Source organism: Electrophorus electricus, chromosome 13 (genome assembly GCF_041902795.1).
Source record: "Electrophorus electricus isolate QZ-2024a chromosome 13, ASM4190279v1, whole genome shotgun sequence".
NCBI classification, from domain to species: Eukaryota; Metazoa; Chordata; class Actinopteri; order Gymnotiformes; family Gymnotidae; genus Electrophorus; species Electrophorus electricus.
Window position 1 is genome coordinate 5,156,249 of NC_137509.1, and position 23,091 is coordinate 5,179,339.

A 23,091-nucleotide genomic window follows, 5' to 3' on the forward strand; every position below is an offset into this window, starting at 1 on the left:
CTCCAAGCTGTGGTTCACCTCAGAGGTGCTAACTGTAGCTAAACTCCAAGCTGTGGTTCACCTCAGAGGTGCTAACTGTAGCTAAACTCCAAGCTGTGGTTCACCTCAGAGGTGCTAACTGTAGCTAAACTCCAAGCTGTGGTTCACCTCAGTGGTGTTAACTGTAGCTATCCCCCAGATGTGGTTTGCCTCTGTGATTATGGGTGTAGCTGTGGTTCACCTCAGTTATGATGGCCTTGTGTTGGCGGACGCGACTGTACTCCTCGTCCAGGCCGATGTTGTGCAGCAGCGAGAGGGGCAAGGCTTTGCCGTCGCGACACAGCACTGCCTGGCACTTGCCCACGTTCGCGGCGGTGAGGGTAAAGCAGCCTGCGGGGTCTGTTGGGTCATGTCGGATGTGACAGAGCACGGCTGAGCCCCCCAGCTTCTGCCCGGCTGTGCCCAGCTTCCTGCGTGGAGAGGAAGTGGATGAGGGAGGTTTAAATGTGGTCATATGACAGCACCTTTGATTACTATGCAGAGTTTTCTAACACTATACTGCCCCCTGGTGTCAGAAAGAGCCTTACCTCTGCATGACGAGGAAGGTGTTGGTCATGTAGTCTTCCTCGCTCTTGGTCTTGTGAAGCTCCTCGGCCAGCACGTCGTTCATGGTGCACTGCAGAAGATAAGGCACCTCCACGTTCCTGTCTCCGTCAAACACTCCGTACAGAGCCTCGCGACTTCCACAGAAGCTACTCACAGATAGCGCCGCCACACACAGTCTGCACACACACGCACAATTTGAAAAAGTGACAAAAAAGAAAAATAACATGCTTTCATCAACCAGAAATGAGGTCACTCTGCCTTAAAGGCTGCACACAGTATTAGAACTACAGTATCACACAACACACAATCTGTGATATACATCATTGTAACAACAACCAGCTTTTCAGATATTAAGGCTATAGACAAGTATAATGTTTTACATTTTCCAGTGTGAAAGTGACCCATATATCCTCCAGATTGTGCTCATATGCTTGAAGAGGTGGAGTCTAGACCCTCGACGGACACACACGTGGAAAACCCTGGGACAGAGGTGACCAGTACGTCGTGTGCAGACAGAGCACACTGTGTAATTATCTGTGACTTACTTGTTTTTCACTCCCGAAGCCTCGGTGTAACCATGGCTCCAGACGGCTGGCCCTCCCGAGGCCTCATTGGCTGAGAATGAAGTAGGGGGCGGGTCGATTCGGAAGCAGCGGATGTTGCTGCAGAAGCAGAAATGTGATAAATGTGAAGGATGTGTCCGAATGCATGCACACGTGTCACATGCACCAGTGCATGCGGTCACACACAACCAGGCTTACTTGAGCTGTTCCAGGGTCTTGTGGTCCAGGTTGAGGCGGGGGTTGCCCGTTAGGTCCAGCTCCTGTAGCTTTGGTGGCAGGTTTTCAGGCAACGTGATGTCCACCAACTCATTACAGCTCAGGTCCACACACTACAAAGAGGACGAGAAGGGTCCGACACTCACACGCACGCAATCACACGCTAACCTTCTTGACTTCAGGGAAGACCTTGCGGGCCCTGGAGTGTGTGTGTGTGTGTGTGTGCGCGCGCTAACCTTCATGTCCATGAGTTGCATGGCCTCGGGGAAGACCTCGATGGCGTTGGAGTGGGCGATCAGTGTGTGCATGCGTTTGCAGTTCAGGATGGTGGTGGGCACCGACTTCAGCCTGTTCCCACTCAGGTCCACCTCTTCCAGCTCCTCCAACTTCGCCATCTTACTGCACAGCAACCGCAAAGACACTAGGGTCAACATGCGCGCGTGTGTGTGTCTTCTGATTATAATGTACACATCTTGTTTCCATGGATGACATGTTCTAGTCTGTATGACTGTACTTTATGTGTGTAGTTTTGTGCTTGCATATATATATGTTTGTGTGTGTGTGTGTGTGTGTGTGTTTGTGTGTGTATCTTACCTGGCTGGAAATGTCTGCAGGTGATTATAGGCCATGTGAAGTATTCTCAGATGTGTGTGTCCAGTAAGCAGAGGCACACACTTGTCGGTCAGATGATTATTGGTCAGATAGAGCTCCTGTAGAACACTGTTGCTCTCCTCTGATAGGCTGGAGGGTGGCAGGTTCTCTAGCTTATTGGCTGAGGCGTTTAGGCACCTTAAACTAGAAACACGAACCCAGTGTTAAACCTGAATGATATATTTATCATATGATATGATGTATTTTACCTGAGGATGCAGGTATATATTCATATATACATGCAGGTGTATATTCAGGTGTAAAGTCTACCTGTCAGACTTGAGGAAGAGGTTACAGGGCAGCTCGACTAGCTGGTTGTGTTGGATGTCCAAAACCTCAATAGCAGGCCACTCCACCCGCTCCGGCAACCTCTGCAAAGCATTGTGTGCCACCAAGACCTTCCTCAGACTGCTGCTGCAGAACAACCTGCAGGAGAGAATCACAAACAAAAGGTCAGTATGTCACAGACTGACACAGAGGAAAAGGTCAGAACGAGGTCAGGAGGTCGAATGGCAGGGTGGAGCAGGAGTTAAAGGCCACCTCAGACCTGAAGTGGCACAATGAGTGAGTGAGTGAGTGAGTAAACAAGGCAGTGAGTGAGTTTGTTCTACCGCAACCTCCTCCCCCCCAGGTGGGTGTGAGACAGTGTATCCAGGACAGGTGGGTGTGAGACAGTGTATCCAGGACAGGTGGGTGTGAGACAGTGTATCCAGGACAGGTGGGTGTGAGACAGTGTATCCAGGACAGGTGGGTGTGAGACAGTGTATCCAGGACAGGTGGGTGTGAGAGCCAGAGGTGAAGCAGCACCCACAGAGATGGAAAACTGGAGAACGCAGGCAAGGAAATCCTACTCACTCGAACACTCACTCACTCGAACACTCCCTCACACACACTCTCTCTCACACACACACTCTCTCACACACACACTCTCTCACACACACACTCTCTCACACACACACTCTCTCACACACACACACACACACACACACACACACACACACACACACACACACACACACACACACACACACAGAGCTGTGAGTGGAAGTGGATGGTAATGGAGGGCAGGAGTGTGGAGCTGTGCATCCTCAGTGAAGCCTTCAGAAGAGATGAATCATGCTGACACAAGTGTGTGTGTGTGTGTTTCTCTGGTGTGTATGCATACATGTCTGTTGTGTGTGTGCGTGTGTCCTTCAGAACAGGACTGTAGGTTGAGAAATAAAGGATGGTTATAAAATGTAATTTATGAGTGAATCAGAAGCACAGCATCACATACAGCAGACAGATGGGAAGAGCAGCAGGTAAGTGTGTGTGTGTGTGTGTGTGTGTGTGTGTGTGTGTGTGTTTGTGTATAATCACCACTGGGGGAGCTCTCTGATGCAGCAGGCTGTGTGTGTGTGTGTGTGTGTGTGTGTGTGTGTGTGTGTGTGTATATTCACCACTAGGGGAGCTCTCTGATGCAGCAGGCTGTGTGTGTGTGTGTGTGTATATTCACCACTGGGGGAGCTCTCTGATGCAGCAGGCTGTGTGTGTGTGTGTGTGTGTGTGTGTGCGCGCGCGTGTGTGTATGTGTGTGTATACTCACCACTGGGGGAGCTCTCTGATGCAGTTATGACTGACGTCTAGTACCTCCAGCTTCTTACTGTCACTGAGCCAGTCAGGCAACACCTCCAGACGATTCCTTCAGCCAATCAGAACAAACCATTAATCTCCATAACCTCCACCTTACAAATTCCCAATCAGGGAACTAGCCAATCAAACCCAAGACTGGCCCAACATCAGCCCTTAGGTTATGACAGACAGCCCAGCTATGAGCGCACGTGTCTCAAACATCTCTGCAGTAGCAGCACTGAACACAGGACCACTGCAGCAAATCCTCACAGGCCTTTAGAAATGTTTATAAGAATGAAGCTTCCAGCGAGGACCCAGATGTGGTGGACTGCAGCTGCAGGACATGGGAGGTGTCAGTTCAGTAGAGGCACCATCAGCAGGTTTGGTCTGACACAAACTGCTTACTGTCTACTTTCTACATGTTACTGATCACCTCAGTAATTACCACGTTCCAAACAACCTTGCAGACATGGGGTTAACCAGAACATTGCGAAGCACTGAATCAAGTTTATTTTGAATATCTAATGTGTGTGTACGTGTGCGCATATGTCTACACGTGTATGAGGCTGTGTGTGTGCGTGCGCACGCGCGCGTGTGTGTATATGTGTGCGTACACGTGTGTGAGGCTGAATGTGTGTGTGTGTATGCTTGTTTGAAACTCTCACCTTGAGATGTCCACATACGTAACGTTGGAGGCTGCCGGTTTCACTTCCAGCTCATGCACCTCTGTGGAGCAAAAGTGAAACAGTGACCATCGGCGTCGGCAAACTAACGCTCACCACCACGCCGCTGACCTCTGCAGCGCTCACGAGCGGCCTTTACCGTTGTTAGCCGCGTAGAGGGCTTTGAGCGCGGCCCCGCGGAGCTGGAGGCGTGCGATGCGGTTCCTCTGGCAGTGGAGCACCTCCAGGCGCGGGAACAGTGACGCGTCCAGCTCGCTCAGACGGTTGTCCCGCACGTCCAGCTGGGTCACGTGACGCAGGAAGTCCGGTTCGTCCGGGACCACGACGGAGATCTGGTTTAGCCTGTGGGAGAAAGGCGCTCCCTTTAGAACGGCGCTTCAGACATTCAGGATTTCTAGAAGAATCCTACATTTCAAGAGCTTGCCATTAACTAGAGAATTAGGGCTGCTGATGACATCTGCTTGGTTCTGCACAAACACGTTAACGTTCGAGATCCATTCGTCAGCTGGAAAGAGAATTTTGCGGACGAATCAAAGCTCCCATTATTGAGAGATTTAGATAAGCGCAGATTTCCGTAATCAGATAGTAAGACGGGGCAGTACATGGATAGCGAGGCAAATACTGTGGATATTTTAGATAAAGGACTCTGCATATCGCCGATCTACAGCTCCACTGGTATGCATTACAAAACCATTTAAGTGCACTATTTTTGACATGAAATAGTGAGTGTTACTGCAGGCAAAGCGCACCTGATAATCGGGGCGTTTGATAAAAGTGTCTAGTCAGTCTGTGTTCCAGACTTTAGTGTCTGTGTTCTGTTTGCGTCTTTATGGATGAATAAAGGTGTGGAGTGGTGTGGCTGCTGTCCTCACTCACAGGGGTCAGGATTAGACCACGCACCCGCTACACGGCTCCAGTCAGTCATCGCCTCAGTCAATCGAATACATGCAGGTGTTTTTTTTGGGTTTTTTTTTTAACCAAGCCACGGTTTCATAAACTGGTCAGCCTCACCATATGGGAATGTTTAGAATAACAAATTAAGCCAGCCTACGCTTGGTGTAAATGACACAGGTCACATCATTTAGTTCTTCTTTTGTTCAAGTTTAAATGACCTAATTTGAATATGCCAAGCCCCCCCCCCCTTCCACTCACTCTCGCGCGCGCTCTCTCACTTTACCTGAGGTCCACGTGTTTGACGGGCAGCAGGCGGAAGACCTGCAGGGGGAGCTGTTGCAGCATGTTCCCAGCCATGCAGAGCCTCTCGACGGCGGGCAGGCGCTCTAGCACCTGGGGCACGTGGGTGAAGCGGTTGAAGGAGAGGCCCAGGTAGACAAGACGCTGCAGGGAGCCCAGCTCGGCTGGCAAGGACCACAGTAGGTTCCCGTCCAGGAGCAGAGTCTGTAGGCTGGAGCGGTAAGACTTTCTATCATATCTGTATTGTTAGGACTGCATTGTTAACACCACCACTGTGAACACAGTGCTTGGACTACTGCAAAGAGAAAGTGCAATGTCTGAATTAGGGCTCTACAATATGATGTGTATGTAAAAGCATAATTGTGGTGAACCCTTCATGAGACGCATTTAAAGACTGGACTGGTTTCTGGATCATGTGAATATGCTGCAGTCACATCATTGCACTTTGCACTCGACTCCTGTGACGTCATATAGTTGTGTAAAGTACACTGCAAAAGCCAGAGAAACAAAACGCAGGTGCTGAACTCCCCGTCACGATCCAAGCCAGGACAGTGTCCCGGGCTGTCCTATGCTGTCCTGTAACTCGCTGGACGAGCTCTCTGGTCCCGTGGACTGGCCTCCTGCATGTGCTTGCAGTCGCAAACGTGCTGGCGTGACCCTTTTCTTTGGGCCGTTTGTCTGCACTGCACACACTACTGCCGCTGACCAGCAGGTGGTAGCAGGAGTGCCACTGTGTGAAAAGGGGCTGCGAAATGTCAGCTCTTTCCAGATGATTCTGTCAGCTCGGGTGTTCTGCTTGTGGCACTCGTGCATTTCTGTAAAACGTTTCCCTGGGCAGGGAGAGAAGTAGTTGTCTAATGTAATGATATTTTTTCAGACTATAACGTGCAGTGATGTCCACGAGCTGCTTTAGGGGGTGAGTTTGAAGAGGTGGGCTGACTGAAACCGAATTTAAAAGTTTCATACTGTATAAACCCTGTGCATCATGGTGAGAGAGGAGTCAAGGCGCATTTCTCAAGGATTTTATACACTGAATTCCCGACTGTATCCATCAATCAATCCATCCATCCCCATTCTCTTGTCCCAACACTTGGGGAGATACAGCAGTGCCGTCTTGCACCCACCATGCATCCACACTCCCCACCTGTGTGCTGCTCCTACTTACTTGTGCATGTCCCCCACGCTGGGGTGGAGGATGGAGAGGCAGTTGCAGCTCAGGTTGAGCTCCGTCAGGGTGGAGATGGAGCTCAGAGCCAGAGGGAAACTGCCCAGCTGGTTATTGGACAGGTTCAGACTTCGCAACCGAGAGAATCTACACACACACACACACACACACACACACACACACACACACACACACACACACATTCACAAAGCTACTCCACACATACACACAATAACAAAATAACATCCCCACCCACCCTGTCTTCTCCCACACCCTAACACCACCCCCCGGCTCCACAGCACAGACCCCGCTGAGTATTCACCCAGCAAACAACAACGTTCTACCCAGCATGCCCTGCTGCAGGACCACGGTGTCTGCCACCACCAGGGTCCTTTGAGACTCTTACGCTTCAGTAAACATGATCATAAACAAAGTCAAAGGGTCTTTAGACAAGACCATCATGTTTCTGTTCAGACAGGAGACCCATCTCCAGAGAACAGGGTGGAGAGAGAGGGGGAGAGAGAGAGAGAGGGAGGGAGAGAGGGAGGGAGAGGGGTGCTATGATGGCATGTAAGGTTAAAAGTGTGTTTACAGAGAGACAGGTTGAGTGGGGATGCTCACACACACACACACACACATACACACGTCTGCACACGCAACAGTGCGGGTTCATTAGTGGCTCAGCTCACACTGACTAGCTCACATACTGTCCTTTGACTTTGGGCCTTTAAGACACTTAGACACTTAAAATAAAACCTCATTAAACAGCAAATGTGGCAACATGTGAACATATCTCCCTCACTCTGCCACATGCACACACACCTCTGGAGCTGCTGCAGCGAGGGATCGGCAGGTAGGAAGTTGTGTTTGAGGTTGAGGTGTGTGAGGTCTTGGCTGTAGAGCAGGTTTGGGGGAAGCTTCTCCAAGCTACAGCAGGACAGATCCACAGAACTAATCCTCTGAGACACCATCTGAGAGAGAGAGAGATAGGACAAAATAAGACACACACAGGTTCACACAACAATGCTATCAGTCTGAGGTTAGGCATTTCCATGTAAACTACTGCAGTACTGATTAACCACCCAGTCCTTCCGCACAGCAGCGCACTGGAGCACTCTGACAGACAGAGCAATCCCCTCACCTCCTCACCCCCTCATCACCTCCTCACTCCCTCACCTCCCTTTTAGAATCCCCTCCCTTTTCTGTCCCTCCCCAGCTCCATCCCTCCCTCTCCAGCTTTCCCTCTTTCTATCCCTCCCTCTCTGTCCCTCCATCCTTCTCATTCCCTCTCTCTCTGCATCTTTCCATCTTTCTGCTAATCTGAGGAGCCCACTGAGGCTCGCCGCGCACACACCGTTCGGCAGACTAAGAAAAGCACATGAAAATAGGCCGCCCCCTACCTCCAAACCCCTCCCACTTACGCTAGCCCCTCCCACTGCCAACCCTGGGGCACGAGAGCCACACTACCCAGACTACCCCGAGGCGAGGCTTCCAAAAGCACCCGTAACTCGGACTACATGGAGAAAGTGTCAGTGTGCACTGAGTCAGTGACACATACCCGCGCTGCGCTCATCGTCTAGGTAAACATACAGAGGTTATGTGGTTTGTTCTTCAGTCCCACACACACACAGACACACACACACACAGATGTGAACCACTATCACTGCCACGTACAGTCAGGGAAACAGACTAAAATCTGGACGTGAGTGCTGCGTCAGGACAGACAATGCCCTGCTTTCGCTCGTTTGTGGTTATTAATGTTGACATGATCCGGACGGATGGACTCTGCCCCAGTGCTGTGGTAACCCACGGGTCTGTGTGTCCAAAGGTCTGACTTCATCAGGGTTAGATCAGCGCTTCTCACCCTTACGTACATTCAGAAACATGCGTGTGCAGTCTGGGGGTAATGTAGGTACAACACAGCCAGGTGCATTGTTGGAGTGCAGTACATCATATTAAACAGACAAATCAGAAACATGGGAGTGTTTTAGAATTTGGAACAAGAATAATGTAAATTCTAAACACAATTTACAAATGTACAAATCCTTAAACACACAGACAGACGCACACACGCGCGCGCACGCACACACACGCGCGCGCACAGACACGCGCGCACACACACGCGCGCACACACACGCGCACACACACGCGCACACACACACACACGCGCGCGCACACCTTGGCAGCGTGACGGTGCCAGCGGAGGTGTTCGGTGAAGCTGTCGAAGCTAATGTAGTAAGTGTGACTCTGAGGCCCAGCTGAGCTGAACGCCAAACAGTGGCTGTGTTTCTTCACCTCCTCTACCTACACACACACACACACGCACACGCATACACAGGCGCACACACACGCACACGCACGCGCACGCATACACACGCGCACACACACGCACGCATACGCGCAAGCACGCAGGGAAAGAAAGAAGACAAGGTCACCTTCTGGCAATAAGAAGCAGACACTGGCGTGGCAGCCCATGGTTACAAAGTTCTTTTCAGGATAAGCGACTTAAAACTGCTAGCTGTGTAGAAGCAGCGGCAGGGAAAACTATGTAGGGCTGTCTTGTTTTATAGTGTTTATTCCTTTCTTCATTTTGGGGTGTGAATAAATGCGTTATAGCAGGAAGCTTCCACATAGTTTAGAATCAAAATAAAATATTTCCAATACCAGGTCATCTGCACATGGTTATGGCACAGGTCACATGACAGGGGTTCAGGAGAAAAGCTAAACCACTGCTCCGTTTCTCTTCTCTGTTGTGAGTGTTTGGTTGGCTGCGTATTGAGCGGCGCCGGCAGAGGGCGCCCTCTTACCTTGCCCCCGATGAGGGGTAGGATGTGCATCTTGCCGGCGTGGCTGGCTTTCACGGACGACACCATCAGGCACGTGCCGCACAGGATGACCTGCCGCCGGCTCCAGCGGCTGACCGGTAGCTGCAGTTTGCCCTTGCGCACGTTGAACGTGCCCGACAGCTGCACACGCTCAGAGCTCTCTAAGCTGTGGGGCTTTCCTGGAGGGTAGAGGTCACACACAGGTCACGACTTCACTGCTTATAACAATGCCATGCATATTCATATACCCTAATGAATATACAATATCTAGAACTATAAAGTTAAACAAATATAATGTAAATATTTGAACTGCATATTCAATAGAAAAACATTCCCCCATATATACTACAAGTCTGATGAAGTCTGATTAAACCACAGGCACTCAGTTAGCTCTGGTGGTGTTTCCTGTACAGTTTAGCAGGTTCAGCCTAGCAAACAGGATCCAGTTCACCTCCTGATTGACACCTCCTGATTCCTCACATTAGTTACTTAAGTCAGTGAATTTACCGCTTCAACTGATAGTAACGTGATATAATTGATATAGCTGATATACTAGATGTAGATGACATACTAAACATAGATGACACAGTTGATATAGTTGACATACTAGACATAGATGATATGGTTGACGTTGTTGACATACTGGACATAGATGACATAACTGATATAGCTGACCCCAGTACTGACCACAGCCTCTAAAACACCATTTCTGCTTGGACATCCTGTATTTGACACCATCTCTGCACATTCCGCTTTGAAGCAGAAAGAAGCACGATTACGGGATCCTCTCGGAGGAGCACCAGTTAGGCGGCAGAGTGGCAGGAGACAGATGTGAGATAACCTGAGATTCTATATCATGCTTTCAGTTTGAATTTGACTGATAGAAACCGAATTTGTATTCAATTTTTGACCTTGTAAGGCGGCTTTAAACTTTGATGGTGAATATTCAACATTCTGAGTTAGATTCTGAATGTCAAGAGATGAACATGAAAGGCGTGCAGTCTCCAAGACACCAAACACGTGTTACAAACACACAACTACAGCACTTTTCATTTAGCATTCAGCTTAAACATCAGCAGTGATGGCTTCTGTCAAAACATTTTGCCTTGCAAAAAAAAATTACAAATAAATAATTAAAGCAATACAGTTTTGTGGAGTCCAGGTTATACATTTCTTACTGCATCCAAACATCATCCTCTTCATCAACAACCTTTAGTGCGGTGAATAACGTGCAGGAGCATTAGAGTCTGATCAATTTTCATGTAGATTATCACTCATTTCAAGAGTTTTGAACCACGTCAATTGTAGACAAACCAGGTCAAAATGTCAAATGTCATCTCCAACCACAGTGTAGTTGCTTACACAGATCTGGAGAATTAATAAAACAACAGTGCTCAGTTCCTCATTTGCTTATAAAACTCATGGGTCAGAATTTGACCTCAATAAAGGGACGCGGCAGAAAAGGGAGTTATCAGATAATAACAGTAGTGGCTGTTTTCCAGCTAAAGCCCATGCAGTCACGCGGTGAAGACGGCACGCACTGGAACTAGTGCTGGACGATAAAATAATCCCCAAACAGGATCGCGATACAAGTTATGTCGATAACGATGATAAACGCGTGACGTTTTTACTTGAGAACTATAGATGTGACAGACCATCACAGCAGAAACACACGCGGCAACTGCCAGTCAGCCAGTGTTGGGTTGCAGGTCAAAGTATACGCCTGTTTCCTGCCGCAAAGCAATGCTTGCGCTACCAGCGCTGAAGAAAGCTCCGAAAACTAGGAAAAAATTGAGTGGAGCCAGCGAGTGGTGTGAAGTGAACGCGAACTCATGATATCAGTTATACGGACGGGGCTTGGATATCCGAACAGCAGTGAAGATCAGATTAAATGGCCTGCTACACATGTCATTGGTCGGCCAAGACGGGAAAAACAAAAACATTTTCACAAAAATAAATAAATTAATTAATTAATTAATTTAAAAAAAAATATAGATATATATATAATGATAAATATTGTTACTGATCAATACAGGGAAATAATACCATGATCGTATATTTGCCATATCGCCAAGCTCTAGTTTTGAATGTGAGACAGCAGAGAGTGCTCTCACACACACACACACACACACACACACACACACGTCCCAGGAGTGTCCAGTACTTCAGCCTGGGTTGTTTTCTGCAGGCATGGCCGTTGTTTGAGGGAGATGAGCTATGTACAGCGAACAGACCTGCAGGGCAAGTTTAACACTGGGCGGGTCCAACATGAAGAGCGAGTGCACTGCTATGACCAAAAAGCCAAAGAGGAAAGTTCTGACCAAGAATTGACTTTGGGGCGGGGGGTGAACGACAAACCAAGTCAATGCAACACCACAGTAGGGCGGTAGTTAAGGTACTTGACTTGTACCGCTGCCAAGTTGCCACTGTTGGGCCCCTGAGCAAGGCCCTGCTCAAGTTGTACTCAGTCATAATTTTAAGTTGCTTTGGATAAAAGTGTCAGCTAAATGCTGTAAATGTAAAGTATAAAATAACCAAATTTTTACTAGTTCATAATAATCATAAATCAGATAAACTAGCTAATAATTATCTGAGGGTACTGGGGATAAATATAGCTGAAGCTGGGTCGAACGCACACCCCCAGACACATTCCGCCCCCCTCCTCAAAAATTTGAGTTGTTTTTTAGTACCTTTTCTGAAATGGCATATAGGGGAATACTTGGTGCCATGACCCGTGAGGTCAATTTGGGCGGAGTCAACACAAAGCGACGCCTATTAAAGACAGCTCAGGAGCCAATCAAAACCACCGCACTGTCTACACACAGACGCAGACACACACATGCAACATTTCACACACAGTTCTGAAATGACCAAAGTTCCATGCAAAAAGTAGGAACCTGTGTGACTAGAAAGATCTGATTAGGCCGTCTCAGAAAGTACAAAAATATGTTCCGTTTCAAAACGCATTTGATCTTTTAGTAGGTTCCAAATCCACACGTGCTACAAAACCTCTGGCCTCACCAGACGCTCCCAGATCCCTGTGCAGGTAGTTACCGTGTCGGAGCATGTTGGGAAAGGGAAAGGTTTGGCCTGTCTGGTGGGCCCTGAAAACCAGAAATACTGCACTGCTAGACATTATCCCATAGTTCCTGTATAGCTGACATGTACAGGAACCTGTCCAAATGCTAGGGGTGGGGCTCTTACTGTAAATGTGTAAAGACAGACACACACACACACACACACACAGAATGTAATATAGACACAAACAGGGCGTATGCAATATAATATTCGCAGATATAAATACATAGGACACACGGTTTGCAGATTCATAGACAGGCAACAAGATTGTATCTGTGTCACACGTGAAACTGAAAATATTATACATCTCACTACAAAAGGGTTTCCAAAGTTATTACGTCCACAGGTATAGCAGTATAAATACAGCAGTGGGGTCCTTTTATGATATGAAAGTTAGTGCACACATATACATACATGTCCTCTCATGTAGATGTGTGTAATGTGTTCAGGTATGCGAACACACACTCTTGTACTGTGTGTACAGCAGTTCATGAGCCCTGGGGCCGTGGTTCCTATACATGTGTCTCTAGTGGTGGAGGCGTGTGTAATGCCCAGCGGCAGGAATACATGCGCGATGTGCAGCGGTCCGTGGACACACGTGTCCTGTGGGTCCCTGGGCGAGATGAAGGTCAGCTCCCCGACCTACAGCTCATTCTGGTGTCCCACAGCGACCGGCCGAGCTGACGTCCTCGCTGTAAATTGGGTTAACGCTCTGTTCATGGCGCCCCCTAGAGCCCTGACCCACATACTGCAGTCAATTTAGAGCCAAAACTCTCTCTCTCTCTCTGTCCCTCTTTTCCATCTCTCTTTGTCGGAGAGTTTGCAGAAGGGACTACTGCGGAGTCAGAGTCACCCAGGAGCACAGGGAGGCCAACGGGAGCTCCGCGGAAAGACAAGAACCGCATCCGCTTGCTGAAAGGGGGACAGAACAATGCCCGTTGGACGAGTGGGGCTAAGGCTAGGCTCGATCTGGGGCCACTTTATCACGTTATTTAGGGTGACTGATCGGGAGTGTGCCTGTGTAAGGTCCAGTCACAACCAGACCTTGAAAGAAGTTGTGCAAATACATTTTTGAAGACAAACAAAAAAGAGGAGAATTAATTACAATTGGGAGTGGGAGAGAGAGAGGAGGGGGAGAGAGAGAGCGTGGGGGGGGGGCAAGTTGCCACTGTTGGGCCCCTGAGCAAGGCCCTTAACCATAAACATGCTTGAATTGTACTCAGTCAGAATTGTCAGATAAATGCTGCAAATGTACATGAAAGGTGTGACAGAGTTGGACAAAAAGGGAGAGAAAATGGAGAGAGGGAGGAAAAAATGTAAAGCAGAAGAAGATGGGGAAGGAAGGAAGGAGAGAGAGACAGAGAGAGAGAGAGAGAGAGAGAACACAGCTGGAGCTGCAGCCTGTGTGTGTGTGAGAGAGAGAGAGAGAGAAAACAGCTGGAGCTGCAGCCTGTGCGTGCGTGTGTGTGTGTGTGTGTGTGTGTGTGTGTGTGTGTGTGTGAGAGAGAGAGAGAGAGAGAGAGAGAGAGAAAACAGCTGGAGCTGCAGCCTGTGTGTGTGTGTGTGTGTGTGTGTGTGTGTGTGTGAGAGAAAACAGCTGGAGCTGCAGCCTGTGTGTGTGTGTGTGTGAGAGAGAGAGAAAGAGAGAGAAAGAGAGACAGAAAACACAGCTGGAGCTGCAGCCTGTGCGTGCGTGTGTGTGTGTGTGTGTGTGTGTGTGTGTGTGTGTGTGTGTGTGTGTGTGTGTGTGTGTGTGTGTGTGAGAGAGAGAGAGAGAGAGAGAGAAAACACAGCTGGAGCTGCAGCCTGTGTGTGTGTGTGTGTGTGTGTGTGTGTGTGAGAGAGAGAGAGAAAACACAGCTGGAGCTGCAGCCTGTGTCAGTGTGTGTATGAGAGAGAGAGAGAGAGAGAGAGAGAGAGAAAACACAGCTGGAGCTGCAGCCTGTGTGTGCGTGTGAGAGAGAGAGTCTTTGGTTAGAGGCACAACTGCCAGACCAAATACAAAAGTGCCAAAATTTTGCTTGAAAGTGAACCTAACCCTATTTAAAACACACACACACACACACACACACACACACACACACACACACACACACACACACACACACACACACACACACACACACACACACACACACACACACACACACACACACTCCAGCTGCAGTCTGGTGTGAGGTTCTGTTTGGTCAGCAGAGAGCCACACCACAGCCTCCGCCTGCTCAGTGATGTGCAGTGCAGAGCTCAGAGAGCCTGGAGCTGCTCCTCCCAGGGCAGACCATGTCAGTAGTCAGTAGTATGGCGCGCGTCCCGTGTGAGCGCGTTCAGTAGTATGGCGGTGTCCCGTGTGAGCGCGTTCAGTAGTATGGCGCGTGTCCCGTGTGAACGCGTTCAGTAGTATGGCGCGTGTCCCGTGTGAGCGCGTTCAGTAGTATGGCGGTGTCCCGTGTGAGCGCGTTCAGTAGTATGGCGGTGTCCCGTGTGAGCGCGTTCAGTAGTATGGCGCGTGTCCCGTGTGAGCGCGTTCAGTAGTATGGCGCGTGTCCCGTGTGAGCGCGTTCAGTAGTATGGCGGTGTCCCGTGTGAGCGCGTTCAGTAGTATGGCGGTGTCCCGTGTGAGCGCGTTCAGTAGTATGGCGCGTGTCCCGTGTGAGCGCGTTCAGTAGTATGGCGGTGTCCTGTGTGGGTGTGTTCAATAGTATGGCGGTGTCCTGTGTGGGCATGTTCAGTAGTTTGGCGTGAGGTGACAATCCTGCCCAGCAGCTCTGTAATCTGAGTGTGATGCAACGACACTCCCGTGACATGGCGGCTCATCAACAGTTCAGAGACAGGGGAGTAATGAGGTGTGTGTGTGTGTGTGTGTGTGTGTGTGTGTGTGTGTGTGTGTGAGATGTCTTAGTGAGTGCCCGTTTGTCCCTTTGTGTCGGAGTGTGTGCGGTGGAGGGGGCGTTTGGTCTCCGTGGAAACTGCACACTTTCACACTTTGAAGTGCTTCATCTTCAGTTAGTCTCTGGCTAATCCGCTAAACATCCGCTCCTCAAAGTTTGCACATATTCGTGTGTAAGTGAGCAGCGTGCTGAGCAGATCTCCACCGATTGGCCTTGGGGGGGTGGGGGCGTGTCCACAGTAAACCCCCACAAAACACCCCAGTCATGCTACACGCACGACAATACATGACGTGCGTATCTACATACACCACCACTGAATTCGAGTTCCGTGTGCGTTTCCTTTTTTATCTTTCTTATGTCCATCTGTGCAAGTATTCTGCGTTGGCTGGTAATGGCGGGTGTTTAATACAGCTCTCTTGGATGAATCCAAGTTCACTGTGCGTGGGCTGCGTGTGCTTTGGACGGACAGGCCAAAATGTAAATAAATAAATAATTAAAAAAGAAAGCAAGAACGAGCTCCGTTCCTGAATGTGGTCAGCGAGCACACACCAGGCCCGTCTCTGCTAGCTGGGGGGAGGTCCGGCCCCTTGTCTGTGCGACCCTCCCCCATCTCCTCCCTTCAATCTGTCGCTCCGTTTCCATGGCACATGGACGGTCAGCCTATCAGCAGGTGGGATGTGGGCATAGTTAATTGTCTGATGAATATCATACTGACGTGCTGGCATGCTGGCCTGGCCTGCCCACACACACACACACACACACACACACAAATATGCACTCACAGACACACTCTTGCACATGCTCTGCATCAGGGCTGCGTGACATCATAATTTAAATATTTCGATAAGAAAATGATAATATTGCCCTGTAAACCAAACGGTTGTGCATGAGCACCAGAAACGACTTTCACTTGTAACTGCACTGTATTTTTTTCAATATTAACTACTCTTTGAATTTAATATTTATAATATTTTATATTAGATTAATGAAATTATTTATCTCATTACCTACCAACGCCATAAGATAAAAATACCATCGCTATCTTTAGTCCTTTTAACTGACTAAACATTTTAACTGACTCCAAAATCAAATACCGCCATTGCCAAATTAAACAACTGCAAACAATGTTATGTGCATTAAAGAAACAAACCCGTCCACAGCAGAAATGGTGCCAACCACGTAAATGCGCAGGGCCCCAGAGATCAGGGGACAACTTTTACACAACCGGCTGGCTGAAAAAAAAAAAAAAAGAGGAAAAACCCCAAAGAAACAAAAACGTCTAAATTTCATTATTTCTTTGTTCAACATCAAAGAGACACCGAACGGAAATGAAACCAGGATGGTTCAGGATGGACTGCGCTAAGAAGATAGGTAAAGATTGGACAGGTTGGGTAAATGTTGTATTTTGCTGTAAAAAAACATGTCTTTGAAATAACTTTGCTTGGGGCCCCAAAAATATCAAATCCGCCCCTGGCTTCTGTTCGCTAGTATTTGGGGTTTTATTAAACGAAACGAAAGAGGAGAACCGGAGGATCTGACAGAGGCTATTTGTAGTCAGAAAAAAGCCCATAACTCCCAGACACCGAATCTCATATTTAAAACTGGACTTTGAGAAACCAAAAGCTACATGATAACTGCAGTGAAACTGTTTCATTTGTCCATTTATTTGCTACTGGGCTGCTCTCACAACTTCTTTTTCTGGCTAAAACAAAGATTTATACAGAATTATACATCTTTAAAAAAAAAAACAACTTTGGAATTCTATAATGAATTAATAAATATTAGCGTGTCAGTATTAGCATCATCTAGTAGAACTGATTTTGTGTAAGATTAGCCCACATAAATTAAGTCAGCTGCGCTGAAACGTCTGTGGCTGTAACATGTTCGTATTTAAAGCAAAACGATCTCCGCATTTTTCTCCTACCGTGGGAATTGATCGTTTCATTCAGAGTTTATATACGATTACATATCATCTAGACCTGCACTGCGCGCGCACGCACACACACACACACACACACACACACACACACACACACACACACACACCTCGGATCACCTGGGCTCCCCCCCCCACCTTTTGCCTACACCTGTGTTTAAATATACTGTTAGCCTAGTACTGAACCAGGGTCCGGAGGTACAGACTTTTAAAAAATACATTAACCTGTCAAACACTGTAACTTAGAAAACACCAAATAATCAACCAAAAGCTCAACACTTTCATACTGGAAACTGAAGGGTATCTTACACACTCCATAGAACTATTTCTCAGACAGGACAATATGCCTCCACTTTGAATTAATGACTATTTTTACATTTTGAATGCGTATGACAGTTATTGCTCCTGAGCAGCTGGTTTTCGCGTATTTGATAACTGGTTTGTGCCGCGCCGCGCCCACCACCCTGCCTGCCCCCACTAGAGGGCGCGAAGTGCGGCACACCACCCTGAAGCGTGAAAATGTGCTAGAGTGGAGGATGACGGGCATTTGGGTCTGGTGAGCCTCGCAGAAGGTGCGAAGGTTTGTGCGATGTGTGTTTAGAGTGCTGGACACAGCTGCCTCAGACTCACACACACGCTACTATACCACGGACGACACAGAGACAGGAGATGGAGGACAATGATTAAAAAACAAAACGATATATCTAGCATGTTCTTACTCACACAGGTCACTCCCTACGTAACTCACTCACTCCTCTGTGGCCTGATATTTTGCAGGAGGGAGACAAAGAAAGGCAAAATAAGGAGTGAAAGAACAGGAGGAAAAGCTTTTCTCTCTCTCTCTCTGACACACAGTCTGTCTGCGGCAGGTAGCCTGTCTCTTTTCTTCTGAAACAGCAGAAAAATGCCAGTTTCCCCTCTTCATAGCTTCCTGTCATACATACACCACCCATCACACACCACCCCATCTCCTCCACCCGTCCAGATTAGGCACTGTGACATCATACAGACTGAAGACCCAACACAAGAGGGTCACCTGACAATGTGCTTTAGATGAACAAAAACGTTTCAGAGCTGACACACGTGCGCACTGAACTGACTGGCATTCTGGAGCCTGGTGTTCAGACCTCCATGTACCTGAGGCTGCAGAAACACCAAGGTCATGGAATCCCTTCCCAGGGAGCGCACACACACACACACACACACACACACACACGTGCACACAGAGTTCCACTGATAAACACGGACGTGGCTCAAGATAAGAGCGCTTTAAATGTTGCCCCTCCCTGAAACACAAATCTGCAACTATTGATTTACGTGGATGCACATTCAGAGTCAGATTTCTGGGGCCAAAGCATCCGATAATAAACTGAATCCCAGGCTATTATTAGACTTTATTCTGCTGAGCCCGCGTGCCGCTCCAATGACATACAGGCAAGGCGATCTCTGCCCAGACCAGCGGCGCAGACGTCAGACGTCCAAACGACGCCCAGCTGTGACGCTGCCCACGTCCGTCATGACCCAGCTCTTGTGGTGGCGGTATTCAGTGGCGCTGGGCTGCAACTCCACCCGCGCTCCGTCGGCCCGGTGACCTTTGGCTCGCCCGGCCGCCGGGAAGGCCAGCGTTTGACATGCTGCCCAGTGCACTGTGGCGTCAGAGCGTAAAAACTGTTCTGCGCTGTGGGTACAGAGGCAAGTGGGCATGTACTCACGTTTCCAAGGTGCCCCTTATATACGGCGGTATGGGGGAGCACGATGACGTTCGTGACACGTGGGGTTTTGACGGGGACGGCACACGTGGCTGTGGGACACGTCCGTCCGTGTTGACCGAGCAACGGTGGAAACTATTTGCTTTTGGATTCGCAGGGTCAAAGATCTCCGATAACAGCTCCTGCGCCCAAAAACAGGTTGAGGCTTCTTCCTGAAAACAGGTCCCGCCCCGCCGAGTCTGAGCAGAACCAGGAATAGTTCAGATGAGAACCGCGTGCTAATGTGGCTAACAGGGAACACGAGATCGGAGGACACGAACCTGCAGCCGTTGCCATGGTGATGCCAACTCCAGGTTAGCATGCCCTGCCAGGGCTAAATTCAGCATGAGTCGTGTCAGTAAATTGTACTGGATCACATTTTTTTGAACATCAACGTCAAATGCATTTGACAGACATAAATAATAACACTCGTTACGCAGAGGAAACAACACACTCTTTACTGTTTAACACTCTTCTGTAGAACCTTTTCGCCCAGCGTTATCCTCAGACTGCGTGAACACACTTCACAGTGCACTCACTCACTCCAGTCATTTATCTGTACACCACGTGAATACACACTTCACAGTGAACGCATTCACTCCAGTTATTTATTCGTACACCACGTGTACACACACTTCACAGCGCAATCACTCCCTCCAGTCATTTATCTGTACCCTCTGTGAACACACACACACACACACACACCTCCACCTGCGCTCACTCCCTGCAGTCTGTTAGCGCTAGACCACGTGAACACACACCTCCACCTGCGCTCACTCCCTGCAGTCTGTTAGCGCTAGACCACGTGAACACACACCTCCACCTGCGCTCACTCCCTCCAGTCTGTTAGCGCTAGACCACATGAACACACACACCTCCACCTGCGCTCACTCCAGATTCTCCTCCTCCCTTGGTCTTGTCTGCATGCGATTTTAGGGTTGAGCCACGTGTCAGCATGCAGAGGACATATGACATATCTGGAATAGCAAAAAGTGCCAGCGGGTACGTCACTGGGACCGTCCTTGGGACCGCCGCTGGGAACGCTGGCTTCCCATTTCAGCCAAGCGGTGGAGGATCTTTCAGGCTCCCTGCGGCCAGCGCAAGCATCTCCCAGAGCGGCGACGTGCCCGTTCTCCACTGCGGAGACGTCATCTGGTAACTAAAGACATTCACAAGCCTTATCTGTCACTTGAGGAGTCTGGTTTGTAAACAGCCTGTCAGTGGCGACATTATTTTCCTAGAGAGAGTCACAAAAATAAACAGGGACTCGTTCTACAGGAAAGAAAAGTGATGATACATATTTCAGTAGATCTGAAGTGAAAGTCCTACAAGAGCCTCTGTGATGTTCCGATGTCAGGTGACTTTTTGAATTCGATTCCATGGTAGCTGTTAGCACACAGCTAGGGCTGAGCACACGTTCAGTGGTGGGTGGTGAGCACGTTGTGTGACCTGCTGAAACAGATCAGGACTGGCCTCAAGAATCCAGATACTCAAGATCTTCAGTACGATCCTCCGCAAATCTCAGTTAACGTCAGCAAAGACTTTTAGCACTGCTGTTAATATAATAAAAATCTAATACATGGACTACACACACACACACACACACACACACACACACGAGAGGGGTTGCTACTCAGGCACATAACATTACTAAATGTGTGCGCGTGCGTGGGTGTGTGAACGCATCCAGGCCCGTCACTGCACAGTGAAGGACTGGTGACAGTGGTGAACACAGACCAGTGCAATAAAATCAGGGATATGTTCTCTGCATACATGCCGTGTGTGTGTGTGTGTGTGGAGAACCAGGAAGTGAATGTGTTGAGACGGAGTGCACTGTGTGAAAGATGACTTCCCTTTTCAGTTTGAAAGGCAGGGGAACTGGAGTGCATCGCAAACACACGCTCGCACGCACGCCTGAGTGGATCCTTGCTAATAACACACTGACAGAAAAGCCTGAGCTGCTAGTTATGTAAGAACACCACAAACGTGCCTCAGGCCGTTCAGAGAGAGAGAGAGAAAAGGAGAGGGAAAGTAAACAAAAGCAGAAAGAGGAAAAACAGGCAAGAGAGAGAGAGAGCGAGAGCGAGAGAGAGAGCGAGCGCGGTAGTAACTTTGACTTCCGTCCGCAGCCAATCAGATTTCACCCACTCCCTTATTGGGAGGGAGGGCATCTGGCCCAGGCGCCACTGAGACACTCCTGGACCGGCTGGACTACAGACGGCGCCACACGGAGTCCAGCAGCACGGTTTGCATGTGAAGACGTGCTAGCAGCCAACGCTTCAGCCCAGCACCTTTACGTTCCTGCCCTCCCATAGGACAGAGGTCACTGGGGTCACTGCACGTTTACAGCCACGTATGGGAATGCTGCTCCTGTGTGGATGCTACAGGTGACCTTTGTCCTCAGTAAACAGGCTGATCAGGATCACACAGGCGCTTTAGTGTGTGTGTGTGTGTGTGTGTGCGCATATATATATATATATATAAAATGTGTGTGCACAGGGTAGAGGACAGCACAGATATCTATTAGTAGTAGTAGTACTATTATCAAGCAGACAACATTTTTATGAAGAATATTTATTGTTATTATTAACAACAAGAACAACAACAGTACTGCTAATAATGATATTATCTGGTATTTACCAGTATATGCTACTGTGACTTTATAAGTTCTTTTTTGTTTGTATGGACTTGATTCTTTACTCTGGACTTTTCCTTCCGCACACTCAGATCTCTTCTGCTCCGGACTACACCGACTACCCACCACCTTGCAACCAGGCCGAGTTCATAAACCTCAGATATTTACAGTCTGGATGGACTGTGAGAGAAACCATAAATCATTAACTTCTACTTGTGATACCAAAGGAAACTTGAGAATTAAATGTAACAGTTTGGAATGTGTTCAGGGTAAAAACGGGCCGTCGGATTTAAGTTTGGCGTGGAACCGTGCTCCGCCATTCTCTCACTCTCACTTGGTGCCAGCTACCTTAAAGTCCATATGTAGATGTTCAGAAGAACCCATCCACCCACAGAACCTACACCACCCACAAACCACTAAAACAGATCCAGATCAAATCCCTCTCCGTTCAAGGCGATTAAAGGCGATTACGGCTGCTGGCCGCAGATCGACAGATCTGGCGAGTTGCGGCGGTCCAGGTCTCGCTCTGGCCGTTACACCGCACGACCTGCCATGATCCTGCTTAACAAGCTGTGGAGGTTCAAGAGGATGACGAACACCCAGGCCTACATCAGCACATCTGGATGTATGTGTGTGTGTGTGTGTGTGGGGGGGGGGGGGACGACACTTCACCTCCCCCGAGTGGGGATCCAGTTCCTCCTTCTCACCAGCTCTGCACACTCAGCTGATACTTGAGAAGGACCGAGGAGGAGGAGGAGGAAGACTGACGTGCTTATCGAGTGTTTGACGCAGAGAAAGCATGGCTCGTTTCGGTTTGCTCCAGGCTCATAACAAACCCCCCCCCCCGCCCCAATGTCCTGTAAGGTAGCGTGCAGGTCATGTGCCGTCTCGTAGGGGTTGTCTCTGCAGTCGTAGAATGGAGGTGGACATTCAGCTCCACAGTGTGGAATCTTCAACAAGAAGCTCTGGAAAAATGTCTCTGTGGGAATGTCTCTGTAGCATTGTCTCTGGAAAAGCGTGCGGGAAACGCGCGGCTCTCCCGCTTCACAAAGCCACCAGAGGTTTTCCGATTTTCACTGACTGGAAGTTGAACTGTAAATTTGTGTTTAAAAGAGGGAAAAAAAAAAATTCCCACACCTCTGTTTGTAATTAGGAAGCTATAAAACACTCCACCGCCCGTCTTTAATCCAAACGTGTCGTGTCTTTACTCTGTACACTCTGATCTTCTGGAAGCGCTTAGACAGTCGTTTCCACACGAAGCCTTGGAACCAGAGCGAGGCCCTGCGTCCAAGCAGATGAGCTGCTGGGAGCGT

At 48.8% G+C, this 23,091-nt stretch overlaps 1 protein-coding gene and 1 long non-coding RNA gene across 3 annotated transcripts in view; one reads left to right on the plus strand and one right to left on the minus strand.

Annotated features, from left to right (window-relative positions):
- The window catches only part of phlpp1 (PH domain and leucine rich repeat protein phosphatase 1), a 44,705-nt gene that overhangs the window by 3,395 nt on the left and 18,219 nt on the right, over positions 1-23,091 (minus strand). The window contains exons 2-16 of the mRNA XM_035519726.2: positions 9,476-9,672; positions 8,847-8,972; positions 7,491-7,639; positions 6,669-6,815; positions 5,487-5,714; positions 4,449-4,651; positions 4,292-4,352; positions 3,601-3,696; positions 2,286-2,441; positions 1,959-2,159; positions 1,601-1,763; positions 1,347-1,477; positions 1,131-1,247; positions 567-761; positions 221-449 (exon numbers count right to left, since the gene is read on the minus strand). Coding sequence (XP_035375619.1) covers positions 221-449; positions 567-761; positions 1,131-1,247; positions 1,347-1,477; positions 1,601-1,763; positions 1,959-2,159; positions 2,286-2,441; positions 3,601-3,696; positions 4,292-4,352; positions 4,449-4,651; positions 5,487-5,714; positions 6,669-6,815; positions 7,491-7,639; positions 8,847-8,972; positions 9,476-9,672 — 2,399 coding nt within the window. The remainder of the gene's footprint in view (positions 1-220; positions 450-566; positions 762-1,130; positions 1,248-1,346; positions 1,478-1,600; positions 1,764-1,958; positions 2,160-2,285; positions 2,442-3,600; positions 3,697-4,291; positions 4,353-4,448; positions 4,652-5,486; positions 5,715-6,668; positions 6,816-7,490; positions 7,640-8,846; positions 8,973-9,475; positions 9,673-23,091) is intronic.
- On the plus strand, positions 15,136-22,041 carry LOC113582976 (uncharacterized). Of its 2 annotated transcripts, XR_014115992.1 has the most exons (4): positions 15,138-19,457; positions 20,080-20,298; positions 21,273-21,530; positions 21,871-22,041. It is a non-coding gene; the product is annotated as an uncharacterized LOC113582976 (long non-coding RNA). The 2 variants fall into 2 exon arrangements; XR_014115991.1 differs by having other exon boundaries at positions 15,136-19,457; positions 20,080-21,530.